At 37.8% G+C, this 20,355-nt stretch overlaps 1 protein-coding gene across 2 annotated transcripts in view; it reads right to left on the bottom strand.

Annotated features, from left to right (window-relative positions):
- LOC136766616 (protein FAM53A) overlaps positions 1-20,070 on the bottom strand; it is a 41,893-nt gene extending 21,823 nt beyond the window's left edge. The window contains exons 1-4 of one of the 2 annotated variants that reach the window (XM_066720209.1): positions 20,023-20,070; positions 11,623-11,885; positions 3,845-3,899; positions 2,222-3,168 (exon numbers count right to left, since the gene is read on the bottom strand). In XM_066720209.1, coding sequence (XP_066576306.1) covers positions 2,222-3,168; positions 3,845-3,899; positions 11,623-11,736 — 1,116 coding nt within the window. In that variant the 5' untranslated portion in view covers positions 11,737-11,885; positions 20,023-20,070. Of the gene's footprint in view, positions 1-2,221; positions 3,169-3,844; positions 3,900-11,622; positions 11,886-18,991; positions 19,087-20,022 lie in introns of those variants that run through there. The other variant, XM_066720208.1, reaches the window with a different exon arrangement.
- Positions 20,071-20,355: the final 285 nt, after the last annotated feature.

Below are 20,355 nucleotides of genomic sequence, written 5' to 3' on the forward strand. Positions count from 1 at the left end.
AGGCTAAAAACAGGACAAAATTAACATCATAAATATGGTGAGCATAAAAATATTAGAACCACAAAGAGGGGGATATGTCTCTTCTAGCTGCATACTAACTTCTGATTTAAGCTTGTAAAGATTTCTAGCAGAAATGTCAACCACAAAGTATTTCCTTAGCTGCAAAGGTATAATTTAGAAAAACAACATCCTTTTTCATACAAGACAAAGAAAACTAAAGATCCCTCCTTCGCAAAACAAAATGTGTTCCATATTTTTAAAAACAAACTGATATTTAACATAGTAAGCAGATTCTACAGTACAATAGCACCTATATTGAAATTATTGCATATATTTCTACATACACACACATTCCTGTGTAATCCCTCATAAGAAAAACATGAATCATGATTTCAATTTAATGAGCCAGTACAGCTGGGAAATTCAATAATTAAAGGATCTTCCCCATTAAGCACATTACCTGAGGATAATGAAATCAAATCTCAACCCGTTAGAAGATGTAAAAGGTAAATACTTAAAAATATAGTAAAATCTTCAACGTGATTTTATGTCCCACTCTTGGAAGCATATGAAGTAAAGTTCTCATGACCTGACTTTCAACTTTCTACAGAGGATAAGCTGAAAGGGGGAGCAAATTAGATCAAATCCAAAAGAAATCCCCCTTCTGCTCATAGTGTCATCAACTAGAGAACAAGAATAGTTCCTGAGCAGAAACGCAGCCCAGTAAAACTTCCACAGACAAACAGAGCTGCATTCTGACAGTTTCTTCTGTTCCAGAGTCCTTTATCCTCCAGGTAAAATTAATCTCCCCAAGAATGCAAGGAAAATGCCTTGTGTGAAGGTATGTTTAACATAGGTAATGCATTTTTATATTGCTATCAATTCAGGTATTTTCATTCACAATTTAGTTAAGTTGCTCTGTATTATGGCATTAGCATCAGTTGTAATACACACCCACTCCCAAAAGACAGTCCAGAAAATCTAGTTTCACAACATCTTCATTTGTACTTTGTGATCATTGTTCTATGTAATTGACCTATCTATTGTTCCTCTAAATTTCAATAACCACAAAGTTCCTTTAAGGAATCAGGTTAAGAAGTTCATGCCTTTTTCTGTTCAGCTTTCAAGGCTTTTCTATAATTGTTGCAGAAGGCTCTCTAATCAGGACTAGTTGGGACTAGACCAATAGAATATGAGGGATTTGGCTTTGTTTTTGTTCAGTAATTATATTGTTTTAAAAACAGATGGGCCTGGCCTTATTTCAGACTTCTGATGGATAAAATACAGCTTTCATATCAACAGTCATCTGAGCTGCTGTCTTCTTCCTGGCACATCTGTATGATTAATCCCCTGCAAATATTGACAGTGTCCAGCTCCTCTACAGAAAAAGACAGTCATGTGACTAATCTGTAGCTTATGGGAAATAAGTTTCACTTTTTGGGGATGGGCAGTAACTGAATGGTTAACACTGCACATTAAATGGCTATTGCATGTACTTACAAAGTACGGCAAAATTGCTACACTGATAGGACAACTATTATTTTGTGGGTGTCATCTTTCTGTAATCCAGCAACTGGGAGTTACAAGATTTTGGTTTGGATCTTAGGATATTACAATAAAACTCAATTGCTATTATGCCCTGGATAAGGGTGTCTGCCAAGAAATAAAAATAATAATAATGTCAGGTTACCTAAAACAGAATAAAATGGAACACTTTTTTTTTTTGCTATAAATCAGGGCTACGCTTGTAGAACAGATTGTTGCCAAGTTAATAACAAAAGTTCTGATTTGTATTTGTTGCCATGGTGGTCTGATTCAGTTTTCTTAATCGGGGGGGATTGCTAGCAGATTGTCGGCCGGCAAGGGGGGGGTTAGCTGTAGTGAACAAAAGAGGGGGAGGCGGAGCATGAGCAGGTGCGCTTGATTTTCAAAAACATCGATAGATGGCCTGAATATAGCTGTGGGAAACCAAGAAAGTACATATAGCTCTTTATTCTCGGCATTGCTTACTTACCTTGAAGTGACTCCATGTTTATTAATGTTGCATATCTTGAAAATACACTCCTGTTACTCGGTTATACAAGTCTGACAATTTGACTAAAGTTGCATAAAATACACCTGGTATTAATCCAACCCTGATTTTTGAATCTGTATGGTGTAGCATTGTGGCAGTAAAACCTTAAGTAAAACCTAAAGCACACCTCCGTTCCCTTTCCCTTACCCGTGTCATTTTGAGGAAATCCAGAGAGGGCCGGTTCCATCGCACGTCCTCCTCCCGCCGCCGCTTCAGGCCACTTTTCCGCTCGTTGAGCACACAGGGCTGGGAGCGGCAGCGCAGGAGGCCCTGCCGCCGGCTGAGCTCTGGGGTGGAGGTGGGAGTGCTGTTGGCCGACGGCAACAGGTTCCCCGTGTCGGTGATATGCTCCTGCGACAGGGAGAGTCGGCGGCGGGGATGGTAGTCGTAAGGCCCCCCTGAGTGCCAGCGGATACCAGAGGATGCCGTGCTGCCCTCGCTGCTGTCCACAAAGCCGCTGCTGGCGGAGGAGGGTCGGGGCACGGGCGAGGTGTTGAAGCTGCTGCTGGTGACGCTGAAGGCGCTATTGTTCAGGGAGAGGATGTGTTTGCTGCCACCGCCGCTGCTGCAGCTGCTGGAGGAGGAGCAGGTGGAGGACGAAGGTTGGGGCAGACTGGCGCTGGTGCTGCGCTGCAGGGTGGCACTGCCATGGCTGTTGCAGCGTTGCAGGGTGGCACTGCCACCACTGTTGCAGCGCCTCTTGGAGACGGGAGTCCACACTTTGGAGCCGCTGCCCGGTTTCCACGGGGAGCGGCAGCGTGCCAGCTCGTCCGGCTCGGACAGGGAGCGGCAGTGGCGCTTGGTGGGGGGGGCCAGTGGCTGCCCACAGTGTTCATTCAGATTCAGTTCGCTGATCCAGCCTGGGAGCACCGAAGCACTACCACCACAAACACTGCCGGGCCGGCTACCGATGGGAATCCCAGAGGCGCTGCTGCAGGTCCGGATGCCCACCACCTCGCGCTGCCACTGCAGTCCAACGCTGTCAGCAGCACCATGGCTGAAGGGGCACACAGGAAAATAGAAAGGTGCATTCTTGGTCGTCGCCTCTGTCCTTATAGGGCAGCCCCTACTTATAACTCTCCATGGACTCTCTTCTGCAGAGGGAGAAAAGAGATTAATGTCACTTCTAGAAAACAATGATGGCAATAAGCAGGTTTATTTAACTGAGGATCTAAACTATACATATTCAATGCAATGATGGAGTCGGGTCTGAAAGAAGAAACCTCTGGGACGGGAAAGGTACGGGTTGGTCATAATCAGGTCAATTTTATACCCAAGCAGACTCCTACACCCACATGCTATGTGGGCAGTAGGCTTTAATGTCACTGGGTACCTGGATCCTATTCAGAGAAAGGCTGCATTAGCGAAAAAGGTAGAACATTTTGCGTTTTGCAAGAGAGAAAATACATGCTTGGCGATCAAGAGTAAAATCAACTATTTAAGGAACAGAGCCCAACAAATAAATAGAATGTGAATGTTGAACCCAAACAACTAAGTAGGAAGTGAACACAATCTTTAAAAAATTAAATGTATATACATTATTGAATGTAAATTTTGTATTCAAACCTCAACACAATAGTCTGCAATACTAAAAACAGCATGAAAGGAAACACAAGAGCTCTAGGCAAATAGTTTTAATCACTTAATGCTTCACATGTGAAAACAGCTAAAAAGGCAGGCATTCTTTCCAAATCACTTGGAACAGGATATAATTAATTCAAACACACCCATTCCCTTACCAGTCAGCTCAGCCAGTACACATCAACTTACCATCGATTTCGTAAGGGAACAGGCTGCCACTCTGGTTCAGCTTTTCAGAGGAGTGCTGAAATTAAGCAAAGAGAAATATTTAAATACAACAAGAAAGCTCATGGTGAGAGAAGGACATTCCAAATCACTGTGGACTCAATGTCCATAGTAAAAACGTTGATTAAAACTATATTTGGATAAATTATTGAAAAAAAATAAAAATAATTTATATATATATATATATATATATATATATATATATATATATATATATATATATATATATATATATATATGGATAAATATGAATATTTTTAGAGGACAGAGATAAAGTAACACATTAGTTAAGCCTTTGAAGTCCATTCATGCAAGTTAGACAGCTTATTTAGAGAAAATAGGAAGGCGTTTTGGGCAACAACAACAAAAAAAAAAAAAAAAAAAAAAAAGCAGATCAGCCCTTCAGCATTGTAGAGCTGCTAACCCGAGAGGATATGTAGCTCACAGGCCTACATGTTAATGAAAGCCACACAATATGCAGCAGCTGTCATTTAATGCATTCTTGTTTCATACAGAACTAAGGGCTGTTATACATCATGTTATAAACCACAATGTGTGGGTACATCCCAATCGCTTTTAAGTTTTCTGTATACAAGACCAGTTTGTGGGTGGCATCATTTCAGTGCTGAGAAGGTAGCAAAAGATTGCTAGTTAACAACTTGGATAATGTGTTTCATTAGATCCCAGCATTGTACCTCTTGTTCAGATTACATACAAAATTGCTGTAATGAAAACAGGACCCAAAAGGGAAATAAACAGTCATTTACAGTTGTGAAACTCAAAATAGCATTTTAAGAAGGTTAAAAAAACACAGCTGTTTGGGCAGAGTTGATCCTAAGGAAACCAAATTCTTGAGTAATAAGAGCAGTAGAATTTAATTGATTCTCTCTAGGCTACAAAGTTACTTTTTAGTTTCAACCTATAATGGGGGTTAAGCAGATGAAGTTGACCAGTAAAAATCTAAATCTCCTAATCTTCAAGCAGTTTGCTTTTGCAGCCTGGGGGTAATATTACTTCCAGATATACCACCAATCTGTTCCATGTTGAGAGGATAAGCAAAGACCCTGGCTTTTTCTGCTTTAAAAACTTGAAATTAAAAAATAAAGGTAACGAAAAGCAAACCAAGAGGTATTGCAAAAGACACTGTTTTTATCTTCGACTTTCTGCAAATTCAAACCAATGACAATCTTACAGTATAATCTTTGCAAAAAATTATATCTTCATGAAGAAATAGTTAACTGCTGCAAACAAAAATCTCCATCATGCAGGATTAGGGCTTCACTAGAAGTCATAGTAGTAACCTGGATACTATATTCTCATTTACAGTTACTGGGCCACCTTGACCTTATTATTATGCATAGAATCAGACACCCTCAAACCACATCAAACCAACATCATCTGTTTTTTAGTTCAAAAATGGAACGTAGTACCCAAGATTAATCTTTTCGCCCATTGTCTTGGATTTTTGGCTTTTTTCAGATTCTGATATCATGTCAACATGTCTTAGTTGTTAAGGAATGCTTTTGGAAACCATTTTAACCAAGCCAAGAGATAGTATTGTTTAGAGGTTTCCTCCCCACGGATATCTGGGTGCAGTTCTGTGTAAACATCCTTAAGCCAATGAGTCTATTTTGTTTAGCAATGCAGGCAGCAGATGCTGAAGAGAAAACCTTGAACTTTCTAGTTCGCCGCAGATGAAGGCAGACAGTCTGCAGGATGAGAATCAGGGGAGATGTGTTGAAAATATACAAGATTGGAGGAAGAAAGAAAAAATCCAGTTATTCCAAAAAATGACTTCTACACAACAAAAACATCTAAGATCTATTGGCACAGTGCAAGAGGAAGCACAGAACTATGAATCTCATATTTGCACAATACTAGGCACATGTAATTCATGGTGATATTTCAAGTAGAATCATGTCATTTCTTAAATGCAAAGCAGAAAATACAATTATAATATAAAACTTAAATGTATAGGCCTTTATGTATTCTACCTGCCCCCCAAAAAACAAAACTAGTGCCTGCTTGTACTTTCGGGTATGTGTCCCATAAAACACAAATCCACAATTTAGCAGATTAGCTATCCAGGACTTCCTGCCTTTAAATCTGCTCAATAAAAGCATGGTCCCAAAAGATGAAACGCACAATGAAATGGAATTAACAACTACCACCGAACAGCTGCTACAGGAACAATGCTTCCATCACAGCCAGGGACAAAGTACAAAATAATACTCAAGTAATTTATCATACAGCACTAATTTGAAGAAAAGTGTATTAAAACACTGACGTAGGGCAGAAGTGTTAGTTCAAACATGTCTAGCCTAGTAAGCATCACTGAAAATCAATACCGTCAGACTACATGATTAAAAAGACGACTGCCTTCTTTTATTTTAATTGAAACCATAAAAACAAAACTGACACATTGACACAATGGCATTTTGGGGCCTTTTAACCCCTGAAGTGTCTTCAGTTTATCTAAAGGACATATCTTAAGCATTACAAAAAAGTTAAAAGGGGATTTAGACATAACTTGTATGGAATAAACAACTCCCTAGTTAATGGAACCTAAGAGCTGCAGCCCATGAACAACACGCTGCTTCCTCTGTTCTCTTCCTTTCCGCCTGTTCCTTCAGACAAGATGCGAGAAACACAGCATTCCCTTGTTTAGTGCACAAAACAACCGCAAACATAGGTCTTGTCCAGTGTGACTGTTTTGAACCAGGTCATATGACAATAAACATCTTCGACAGATGTATATATGCATTGCAACATCAAAAAACTAAATAAACACGTTTGGTTAAAGAGTATCTGGGTTGCCTAGTGTTACTTCATGCAAGAAGGAGAATGAGGACATTTATACAGCATACAGCTGTTGGGGGTAAAACTGTCAATTCACCTATGTTTGCAGGTGTTCATTTATTATATCCATTGTAATTGTACACTGAACAGTCTGGGTCTCCTATGAGCAGAATAACTTGAAAATCTCATGAACATGAAAAATAAATTACATTAGGTCCCACCCCCCCCGCCATCTACTTCATCTGCATACACTCTCGTAAAGTCCATAATAAAGCCTGAACACAGTCCTTCAGTTGCATGTAAAGGAGTCCTAAGGCAACCCTTTGAAAATAGGCTACACTCTTCCTTTCTTCTCTGAAAACGGACTAGGGATGCTGGAAATCTATTGCTTTTGCCAGGCTGTCATTTTGTGGATGCCTGTAAACTTTCCAAGAGCAGACAGAGCGTGGAGAACATGGAACATGGAAAGAGATCAAATTCTGATTCTATAATATTCTATAATATTCCCACCACCTTGTGAGCTTTCTGATATTAAAGAGCTTTTTACAAGCCTGGTCATATTTTCATTTTCATCACTTGGGTTCAGTAGTGGTAAGTCACAGCGTGCCAACATTTGAAAAGCCACACCAATCAAGGGATTTGGCATGTCTGGTTCAGAAGTTCAGCTCAAATACTTTCAATCAACATGAAATGTGGCAGTGTAGCAGACATCAATTATTTATTTTTCAATAAAATGAATAGCATTTCACATTTACTGAGCTTGAGACAAACATTAATATGACATTAGAGTCCCAGATGATCAGATAAATATATATAAATATATATTTTTCCAATATTATGAAATATACTATTGGAAATCTTACAAAAAAACTTTAGTAAAGCAGTTTGTAAATTAGCAGAGTGCCCAGGACTTGTCCAATCTAGAGTTTAAACTAAAAACAATACAGCATATAATCCAACTACATAATGTGAGTTAAAATTACTAAAGAAAAAGCCTGGAGAAACCTTCAGCATCCTGTTTAAAAACTACCAGAAATACAAACTGAAATTAAAGCTTTGAACATGAAACTCCCACCTGCTTGACTTACAGTTTTCAAGTTCTTACAATAAAAACCACCGTTGTTATTCTCAGTCACTTTGAGACCAACGAAAGCTCCTAATTGTAGGTTTACTACCGATCTAGAAAGCCCTTTGGAGGGGTGGGGGATCTTTCCTATACACCTGATGTGGTTACCAGTTGTGAGCAGTAAACCTCATAAACATCCTTTATTCTCCTGCTTCAGCCACTAACTCTAAATACAGAGTTTTGCATTTAAACTGATGCATGCCCCATCGCTGGTGCCAACACAGAACACAACTGCACTACACCCTTAACCTCTTTACCCAGTTTATAGCAAATAGGCATAAGCTAACAAATCAGCTCTTATAAATAGGAAACATGGCGCATAACTAATGTGCATTCTGAAATAAGACAAGTCCTATATTTAGAGAACACAAATACCATGTTTGGAGGATAAGAAGAAAATCAGAAACCCATAAACTTTATGGTGCAGCTTTAAGCTTTCTGTGTAGCATTGCTGTTGTGGGGGCTCCTAATTTTATAGTCTGTGTAGTGGAAACTTGTCAGGACTCTAAGGCCATGACTGGGGCAACCTGCTATAACATTCGGCAAGCAAACTCCTACAATCCCCTGCAGACAAAAACATTCCAAACACCCCTCCTCCCCAGCATTATTCACTTTCAGAGAGAGAGACTTCTGCAGCTTTCATTTTCTTAGTGAGTTAAGTTTGTTACAGAGCTACATGTGATGACATAAATAGGCATAATAAACTTTGAAGCATTTAGAAAAATGTTACTTTGCTTACCTAGAGACAAAAACAGTTGGACAGCCTTTACTTGAACATTTGTAACACTAAAGTAAAGTTTACATCCTTTGTTTGAAAAGGAACCTCACATATGATGTTGCGTAACATCAGACTTAATATTTGGCTTTTATCTGGTGGTGGTATATAAAGGCAAAGTCCATAGTTCCATTCATAAAACTGTTAATGCACAGCTATATCATGGTCTAGCTCAGTTTTTGTTTTGTTTTTCATGACAATTGTGTTTGGAATCAAAGGAGTCACAGAAAGGTCAAAGGGGTGTGGTGTTGAAAGTATTTTCAACTGCTTTCATTGAACTCAGCAACTTGGACACATCAGATGTGCGCAAGGTAAATATTTAGTTTTCTTGTTTTTTTTTTTTATCACCCCTGATCTGTATATCTGGGCACCCTGGGGATGTTGAGAAGGAAGGCCTGTCCAGCTATGCTTGTCATGTCTCCAGCCCCTGCTACACACACCCACAGGTAAATGCCTTGAAATGGTTGATCTTAATCACTGCCATATATCAGAACTACTAAACCAAATGATCAGAGTGCAGCTGTGTAGTTAATCTCAATGACCTATACAACATAATTACATATGATCCCCATCACTAATAATTCTACTAAAGTAATGTTAGCTGAATGATTAAAGTACGTGGTTTAGCTTTGTTTATAGCTTTGTAAAATTGTACTGAAGTTGAAATGCCTCCATCTTGAGTGATACTTGAGAATTACCAAAAAAGTAGAATGCTTACACTAATGTGAACAAGCATGGTTTCAGTAATGCACTGCCTCATCATTAGGAAACTAGTTTCCTCTATAAAGCCCCAGCTCTCTATTAAACAAAGCACTTGACTGCAAAGGCTCCCCAGTTTCCTGGGTATGATGCCAAATATAAATTCCCTGCAGACGCTAAAAATAATTCTGAGGTTGAGCTGAAGTTTTGAAGGAAGACATCACACGAGGGCCCCCTTATGTACGATGCCAAAGGGTGACCAGCACGTAGCCACCTCAGCTGGCTGGGAGACATAAACATTAAAGCCGTTATCTACGCAAACAGGACACATACCACCAAGTGATTAAGCCACCGCTCCCAGTGTCACCTGTGTAGTGCCCTTTACGCTCTCTACAGTAACACAAAATCAGACTTGTATCCTATCTTCACACACTGCATTTTCCATTTACTCATCCTTCATTGGTCTGTTAACTCCATGTTCATGCATTAGACAAACTAGCATTACTGTACAGAAATATTCTTCTTAACACACATATTCCATGTGGTTCAGCTTTGGGAGAGGGTAAGAAAAAAAATCTACTATTAAATTACAATAACAAGCTTCGGCTTGTTTTGCATTAAATGTCTAAAGTGCTTTTGGTTAAAGTAGGAAAAACAATCAATTGTGGGCATCAGTATACATTAATTCCATGTCAAACATCTGAAACATGTTTAATCTCAAAAACGGAACAAGAATTTAATGAGCCAAGTTGTATCATTCCTGTTCAACTGAAAGGAGTGAATTGCTGCCACCTGCACTACATGTGGTTTGGTGTGAAGATTAAGTTCTTCAGTACCAACACACCACCTTGCTGGGAAAAAAACCTTCCAAACGTTTAGTCTCACAAGTTCATGTAAGTCAGTACAGATGCATTTCTTACTTAGCTTTACTTTGTACACAATACAAGGATCATGCCAGTATACACATTTTGTATTTATTTCAAATTTTACAGCAGCAGTGTGTATGTCAGCAGCAGTTGAAACGAGCAAGATCAGAATTACATTTTAGGTGGGGTAGATTTCCTCTCAGTTCCTACATACCACAATTTAACATTCAGCGGTACACACATGATAATAGCAATCTCTTGATTTCCTTCCAATAACTAGTAAGGCAGGCATTTCATGCTGCTTGATTCAGTATACTGGTTATTATGAAATGATTGGAAATGCTTATGTGCTTAAGTTAATCCATATTTGTAGTCTTCTTTCATGTGAACATTCATTTCTGTTAACATATACATTTGTTTTTAGTGTTCATGTGCATTTGGCTCAGTGCCAGCCTTAGGGAAAATAGCGCCCTGGACAAACGTGTAGTTTGGCTATGCAGTTGGATTTTCTACCAAATAAATGAGAGCATGATCCACTGAAATACTTAAATATCACCATCACCACAAATATTATAAAAAATGAAACATTAACTGCAATTCAACCATGTCCATGGGAAGGAAGTCTTAATGTTGTCATGTGGTTTCTAACTGCATGTGGCTCACTTTAATGCACTCTCCTTTGTTCCCCAAGAGTGAAGAGATTAGCATTTTCATATTGAATAAAGTCTTATGTAATGTTAGATTCCTATGAGTATCCCAGCATTGACTGTAACTGCACACATATATTTGCATCGGTGAAGGGAAAATAACAAAACTCTTTAGATGTCAGGAAAAGTATGTTCCAATGGAAGTTTCCCACTTCAGCACAAAGTGGCCTGCCAAATCTGGACTTGAGCAGGGATTGTGAAAGAATGTCAGTGATTTATAAGGAAATGTGCCGTGCATCTCCTCTGCTCTTCCCTAGAGTTGCTTCAGATATGTTTGGGGTTTATCTTAAATCTTTCTGTCTGTATGTGTGCATATGTTTTTCCATTTAAAGCATCACAGAATAGGAGGAGGGCTTTTATTGCCCAACTGCTACTTCCCAACAGGCATCTTTAACCCCAGACAACACTGAGGAGTTGTGTTTAAATCAGTTTAAAGTGCTCTTCATGAATCCTATTAAAAGGTTCAATGCTTTCATAATAAAAAGTCTGCAGCACAGTGTACCTTCACAGCTACAGAAAAAAAGAACCCTTAACCTATTGTACACAATCCCCAGACTCCACAGTATCTAGGTAACGGAAAGCTTACATTGCTGAAGTATTAAGTGATTCCAGATGGTTATTTAAAATAGAGCTGGACTTGTTTTAGGGATGTAGCCCAGCTTGAGCAATTACAGAAAACACATGGTGGGCTACCTTTCGAAATGTCTGAAAGGTAGCCTATTCTTTTTATGTATATGTAACTGACATGTCCAGTTTTTTGCAATACTTACCAGGTTAATGCTGTATGCTTTACATGGCAGGTCGTTCAAGCTCTGGTTCTGCAGCTTCTCGGTTATTAGTGTTACCATTGTAGTCCCCTTTTCGCTGCTCACACCAACAAGCATCACTACGCTGTATCAGCCATTGCTGAGAAGCCTTCCGTCGGTATCCTGGCCACTCACTGTGCTGAGGAACTGCACACCTTCAGCTTTGCAAGGCCCTTTCAGTTTCGATACTTCTCGGACACATTTATTTGTGCATTTCCAATTGCAGCCTGGTAAAAGAAAGACATATGTTTGTTACTTTTTTGCTTGCATGCAGATGATAAAGTAGTAAAATTTACCCACTGCACATTTCTTTAAGTTTATTCTATATCACGTTACTATTTAAAGACTTACAAGGGAGGGAAACCTACAAACTACTCACTACCTAAAGCACCATTGGAACTGTACTTTTACATTCACGAACAGAAATGGGTTTATGATTATAAAGGGATCATCCAACCAATACATTTACAAGAAACATATATGATAAAACCAAATTCAGGAACTTTGAATATACTGCTGCCAAAAGCAAGGCTCTGAACAACATCCTGCCCAAAACTGAACCTTAACCTGAGGACCTTTTCAGGACCTACTGTAATCCAATTATCCAATATATATTAGGATAACTTTTCTCTCATGCACTCCAAACCAACACCTAAAAAGCACAAATGTCAAATAAACACTGACCTTCCTTTACTACACATTTAATTTGCCTTTGCCAAAATGTTGGAAATGAACCTCGTTCATGTGATAACCTCAAGATCTGTGCAATTAAATTAGGTATTTAAGAAGTGTCAAACCCAGGCAGCCTTTGAAAAGTTAACTACAGAAAATGCTTTCTAATCAAAAAGAAAACGGCACAATTTCCCTACTCAGTAAGACTGTTTGACCCTAGATCACCATTATACTCAGCACCGCATTATTTTGTTACCTAGGGAGGGAGGAGATTTTTTTTTAATAAAAGGGTTCTTTTGATCAGCAACAGATGGTTGAAAGTGGGCTGTGTAATCCAGAACTCCCATGAACAGAATACCTTAAATACATATGCAGGCATCATATATAACGGCTGGTGACAATAACTGTGTGCATGTTAAATGTATAAATGTATGAATATATATAATATATGTATATATGTGTGTGTATATGTATATATATGTATATATATATATATATATATACATACACATACATATACACACACATATATACATATATACATATATTATATATATTCAGAGACATAAATGAGCACTGGTAGTATGCATTGATCAAATACTTTTCTCTTCTGGCAAATGGGAAGATTTGTAAAAATTGCATAAATGTTAATTTGAGAACTAGTTGCAACTTATTTGATGCCAAATCAAGCAATTCATATTTAGTATGAAAACTGAAAATATTTGCATAAGAAAAAAAGCTCGTTATTTAGAGTACAGTAAGACCCTTACTGACACTGTTGTTACCCATATGGGTTAACTGTGCTTTGCTAATGTGGCTACTAGCCACAAGAGGAGATATGGGTAACATGAAACAGAACAGTTCCTACATAAGTGCTCAAAAAGCAACCATTTTGCAGCATGAACTGAATAAAGATAGCCAACTTACAGAGGTGCAACACTGTTTCAAGGTTAAGTGGAAAGCGGAGACCTTTTCAATGGCTTCTGTTAACATTTCCTGCTGCAAGTTGTTGTGCACAGAGAAACCTAAAGGACTATTATGGTTAGAGGGAATGGAGGAAAGGGAGGAGGGGGAAGCACATTTTCTTTGGTCTGAAAAGTTCCAGAGTCTACAGCTGGCTTTTCTAACTACTGTGCTAATATCATGCAATTGCCAAATTTCATATGTATAAGGTATAGTGGTAAAACAAAATAAAAAGACTACCTGAAGCTTAATTTATAAAGCTGAAAAATACAAGTCCAATAGCCACTTATGCTATTGCTACCAGTGGTGTAATGTCATAGATATAACAGCACAGATGCTTCAGTAAATGTTCTCAAATAGAATGTGTGTGGTTTCAACTACTATATTACTTTAGGGTAACAAACAATATAGGGTACTTGAACACTAAACAAAACAAAAAAAATAGAATCATGAGACTTATTATGGAAAGAATACTACACAATTCTTTAATATAAAGGTTTTGAAAATTGAAATTCCTTAGACTTTCATATCTGAAATGTAATCTATCTGCAACAAGGAAAAAGTATTCAGTCATGACAGAAACTGAACATTTATCTTTAATGGTTCACATTAAAGTAAATCAAGCTCGCACATCTGCATGCATTTATCCTGGTTCTCTGCTGTCACATTAGAACTTTTTTCAATCCATCACATTCCATGAATTTAAGAAACTAAACACCATAGGTCATTAAACTGAATGTGCAAATAAACAAAACTGTACCACAAAACAAGAATAATATAAACCAAATTGCAAAGTGAGTTTCTCACAAGACATTATAAAAGTGCCCTGGGCAAGAACAGTCTCAATATTCCTAGGTTTGCATGTTTTCTTTTTTGTTTGATTTTTGTTTCTGTGTACATGTGTTTGGGAATTTGGGGATCTGAAAATCTATAAAAAGCCATAAAGCCATAAAACCATGTTTAAATATCAATGTGTATAAAAAATAAAATTAAGCACGCTGACCTACACATTTTTACATTTTGTAGACTCCGCATTTTTTTCATAACTTTGAAAAAAATGATGTAAAGTACAGAAGAAAAAAGAAGTTTCTCCTTTCTGTCCCTCCAATGAAAAATGAAAATCTCAAAGCATTTAAAGTCAGCAGAACAGAAGGCTGGTTCAGATAGAGATGTTTACCACTTCTTTTGAAGTGTTTACACTTGTTTGGCTTAGGACCTCGGCTCTAAATAAGTAGTACAGCCAAGTACACATATGGAACTAGAAGGTAAAACCCCATCTTAAAGAAAGATTGCCCAAGCATTTACTGCACATGAATGGCAAACCATGAATTAAAGAGTTCTATGTATAAAATCATTAAGATCAAAAGCCACTGACCAGTAGCCTATAATTGAGAGAACATGGCTGGAGGAAATTATATTCAGCCTAGGTTTATGCTATCAATACAAAATACATACAAATTTCAAAATATAAAAATATCTGCAAAAGGCTCTGATAACTTAGCGGTAGGCTTTATCATTTCTTGGTAAGATCGGGTTAGTGCTGCATTTACACATCACAATGATCTTATCAAGTACAGATTTGCATCAGAACACATTTTTAGATACTTAAAAAAAAATACATTATATATATATATATATATATATATATATATACACAGAACTCTGGAAAAATTGAGACCACTGCAAAATTATCAGTTTCTCTGCTTTTATGATTTATAGGTATGTGTTTGGGTAAAATGAACATTTTTGTTTTATTCTATAAAATACTGACAACATTTCTGCAAAATTCCAAATAAAAATATGAATGGAATGGAATGGCTGCCATACATGTAGAGATGTAGAGATTTAACTCCCCTGTGGTTAGGCTCAATGAGTCCATCCATCACAACATGTATGCGTTGTGGGTCATCTATGAGTTTTCACCCAAGGAAGCTCCTGGGCACTAGGTTTATTAAAACCCAACATTACCCCAGTGACCCCTACTGATCAGATACCCCACATGGTTATGCAGAGCTATGCAAGCTGACCTAACTCTCTCAGGTTTCACAATTCAAACACACAGGCCAATCAGGGTGATCAGGGGACCATAGTTGGATCACATCCAACACATTTATTAAACAAATTAATTTGGTAGAGTAAATAGTTCAATATAGCTTGACATGCTAGAGAGAAGAGAATCAGGAAGTAAAATCCAAGGAATTGGAAAGCAATATGCATATCTCACTTTCACTGCATGAGAATCAAAGCAGTGTTCCCAATTCAAATACACAACTACACAGAAGACAGGAGTTCACGGTCCTTGATGAAAGTTAAGAAAAAATAAATCAAGGGAGTTTTTACTGGAATATATCTCATGTGAAACACTGTGGGATAAACATCTGCAGATTACTTAAAAATTATATGACACATTGTTACAGATTCCTAGAAGTAAATATTATTCATTTTAATTTCATCAAAAACAAAAAGCCTATACATTTCAACTTCTTAAATTAAAAGTGGAATTCTGAATGCAGTACGTGTTTTTTTAAAACATACTGTCAACGTGCTGTGTGTGACCTAGCTATATACTGTAATAGTTATTTCCAAAAGGATAATATCTCTGCCAATTCATAAAGTCCTGCAAGGTGATTTTCAAAAATTAAACATGAAGGAAACTGGGTTTGATAAATTGAATAACACTAATACCAAATTAAAAGGTTTTGTGGCATTATGAACCAATCACAATTTACAATAACTGTTCAGAGATTTCATTCAAAGTTAAAAATTGATAAATGGATAAAGAAACAAGAATGCCTGTAAATGACACTGACCTGAATCACACTACATTAAACAAATGTATTCAAATGATAAAAACAATCACCTGATATTGCAAACAAGTCTTCAATAGAGGTGGGGGAACTTAAGGCTTCAAAACCACTTCATTGCATAATCTGTGTTTTGTCTATTTTACAAGTAATAGGAACTTTTGAAACCACAGTAAGAGCCCTCAAAACCGATTTATGGAATTGTAAACATTGTTACTAATCTGATCAAAGAAAATCAAACCATGGCCAAGTGCTATTACATCAAAAAGCACCATTACACAAGCTTACGACATTTATTAATAACTTCAACTTGAGGCACTTTTGAAAACTCATTACAAGCTGCAATAAAAAATAAAAACTTTGGTCAGTTGAGTCTATTCAGTGTCACTGCATTGAATTTATGGCAGGAACACATAATTAGGGCAGGAAAAGTTTCAAGTGCATGTGGTTCTATAGGGAACAATCCATCAAGTTATAGGAGGTGCCAAAGGGCTGCCATCATCTCCCCCAACACAAAGGAATGCATTTTGGAAAAACAATGGCTGCCAAAGGCAGGGGGAATTCCTCTAGAGAGAGCCATCCTTCCCTAGTCTCCCTTGGAATGCTGTTAACACCATGAAGGCTTTCAACTACACAACCAAGAGATCCAACTGCTCACTAACTTTATGACAAATATATTTTAATGCAACTGTTCCTTTGTGCCATCCTAAAAACACCAAAAACATCTGCACCATACACAAAAATACTCTGGTCACACATTCACAATTCACTGCACTGAAATGCAAACCAGGTTTTTAAAATCTTCCATCAAACTGGCAGGCAAACCACTGTTTCACATGTTATACCCTGCACCCCTTTACAATGTCATATGTTGAGGCTTAGTTATACCCAAGCACCAGTTACTCATTACAATTTAACAACAAGACTGTAGACAAGTGACACGATGGAAAAACTGCGAGTGTGGAGGCAGCCTACACTCGCTGTGGAGAATGTAGGTCAGTCCTCAGGCCTGCTAGAGCACTGCAAAACAAGGGAAGGCCCTGTGTGCAGCTCGCAACAAATATCTAACAAGGTGCTTTTGAATAAAGCAGGAGGCATTACACTCCGAGATAAGGTTTCCATTACAAAGTATTTTAGCTAAATGTTATTTTTAATAGAAATACGTTTAAAAAAAAAAAAATCAAAACATTGTAAGGCTTAACTTCCCAGTGCTACAAAACTAATTTGATCCAGAACTCCTTATTATTGTTCATTCCTCCTTTATCCCTGGTCTAAGATACAATAACCCTATTTTAGGAAAAGAAAATCAGAACACAAAAAACTTTTGCTCAATGTATACATGAACACTGGTTTACATAGGAGCTATCGTTTCTTCAAAGACTGCTGGGTAGCCTATAGTAAAAACAAAAACTAGCTATAGTTTTTAAACTACAGTAATTAAACTATGTATAGTTCACTGAAGCTTAAATATAAGACATTACACTCCTAACTGCCAGGCACATTTCACCTTTACAGTAACTTAGGTCGAGCAAGTTGGCTTGCGAATCTCTAGATTACTTCTATTTAACTGAGTTGCATGAAATCAAAACAGATGTTTTACATTAAAAATAAAAGTATCCCCATGGCACACACAATCAATTGAAAATGCTTCAATAAAGTAAGTCAAACTTCTTTAATTTTACACTGCATATAAAATGGAAAACTGTCAAAAGGAGAGAAAATAAATCAGAGCATAATTGTATGTTCAAACCAAAAGCAATTTAATGTCATTTTTGTCTGCTGATACAGAGCTAGATGCTTATAGGAAGAAAAACAATCCTCATGTTCTTGTTTCTACACCAAAGCTATACATTTCAAATACAGGGCAACTACACAGCCCTGGAACACACATGACTTCTATAGTTTATGACAATTAAATACAGAACTCAAATGTTCATTTCACAGGATGTTCAAAACTATAATCAAGGCTGCAGTGGGTATTTCCAGAAAGAAAGACAAAAAACTGAGTGTGCGAGGTTAAGATATAGCTGGCATTTGTATAACAGTAAACAGAAGCATACTTAATACAAGCATGGTGAACTGGAAAATGGATCTCGCCAGCTGCCCCCGACTCATCCCGAGGCCTACAGCTCAGCATGGCCATTCAAAGACACGTCTGATCTGTTCATTCCGCTTTCATTGCTAGTATACAAGCTGTCTCTACTCGTATGTATCAGTCATTTGCTCAAACGATTCATACTGTACCAAAAATCCCGTTTCTCCGTTTACAAACCGCTATGGGAAAGCAAATGTCGGTGGCACATAGGATTATACCATCTACATTTAAGACATACATTAATTGAACAGAAACCAATGCTAATCTGTAATAACAGCCATATTTGTAATTTATTTTTTAATCTCAGTATTATAACACTATTGTGTATTTGTGTATATACAGACGCATACATAGGCTACAAACATATATATAGCCTATATACACATGTATACACAGATATATATACACACGAATACTATTGAGAGAATCACATCATTCTGACATTGCGTTTTGTTTTCAATACACAGGTTCGTTGAAGCAGATGCATTTCTCAATTATATTTTTAATAGGCTCAACACCAAAACACACATTTTTACGGGTTTTCCAATCCACATATACAGCATTTAGCACCCCCTGAATAAAACCAACGTTAGTCTGATCCTTACAGAAGAACGTAAACAAGGCTACCATTTTCTGTGTCTCATAATTAAATAATAAAATCAACTGATGCTGCATGTTGTTTACAAGATGTATGCGACCCAGTCACCTTCATTGACCACTAATTTAGGTACGACGTCTGCATCTACAGTTCATATTAAAAAATACACACAGATTAAAAGTCCTACATTTTCCGTTATACCTGTATATACGGTTTGCCTGTTGCCTGCAGGTCCTTCTGAAAATGAAAACACGAATGAATGCACCGAGGAAAACACAAGATCAGCCCCTGGGCAGACACGCCTCCGTGCGCTGATTGGCTGAAGCCGGGACTCTCATCTGTACATGTGCTCTGTGATTGGCTGTGGCAAACGTCTCCTAAAAGTGCAGTCAGATTTTTCCCAAACTACTTTCGATGGGAAGTGTAGTTCTCTCCGCGGCGCTGCACAGCCAACAACACCGATTTTAAACTCCAACTCCCATCATGCCGTACGTCCAATAATGTAAGCGCAATTCTCAAAACGACAGCCGCACTTGCCGTAGTCTGGATGGCACTCTCTGGAAACACTGCTTACGTTCAGAAATTAGCGTAGCGTTGCCTGCATCCTTACTACCACAGGCCTCGGCGCATCCACTTTTACCATATCAAATCCCTAACCAGCGTCCATCCGAGGCAATTCAAGCAGGAGGAAAAACAACATCCTTGCTTCAATTATTTCCCGACACAAACCAAATGCTCTCCAGTCAGCAATTTGCGAAATATACGCCCAAAACGTGTTTCAAGAAACAAATCCGAGTAATTAAACTGTAAGCTTAATAAAATAGTTTCATTATGAAAAGCGAACCTGCACAAATATTTAAATACACATTCAACTACACATAAACAATAACAAACCTTAAAACCATGTGAACCCTTTGCTGCTTGGCAGGGGTTTATTAAGCATGTATAGGCCCATGAACCGAGATGTAGTCCTAAATTGTAAAACATTAAAGAAAGCTGTAATGTTTAAATATCGCCAATGATTTATTTACAATTCGTTAAAAGTACACAAAAAAGCACTACAAATACATACCCTCTCTATTGAGGAAACTATTTGATATTAATAACGACAGCGTTTCCAGTTAATATGATACATGTAATCAAACACAGCATTTGATATATTGTTCATGTTCTTTTCTACAGAAAGCACAAGCATGTAAAGAAAAATTAGAAATGATCCCATAAACACACACCTGCTCATTTCTCCTTCTCCCCAGGAGAACTGAGCTTTAGGAGAGCTGTGCCAGGGCTTTTAATACCTCGGGCGAAAACAACTAAATACAATAAATAGGGAAGAGAGCGGGGGTAATCAAGATACAAATTGAATTCTACAAACACTAAAATCTTCTATATTTGAAGTGATATATTATAAAACAAATTTACATATATAAGTTACGCCAAATATATAAAATAAAGTCTCTGATTGATACATCCCATACATGTTTTATTTGACAGACAAGACGCGTCCCCTCCACTGCAGAGTGAGACGTGCCGTGCCCGCAGTGGACCAATCAGCGCCCGAGCTG

This window comes from Amia ocellicauda, chromosome 13 (genome assembly GCF_036373705.1).
Source record: "Amia ocellicauda isolate fAmiCal2 chromosome 13, fAmiCal2.hap1, whole genome shotgun sequence".
NCBI classification, from domain to species: domain Eukaryota; kingdom Metazoa; phylum Chordata; class Actinopteri; order Amiiformes; family Amiidae; genus Amia; species Amia ocellicauda.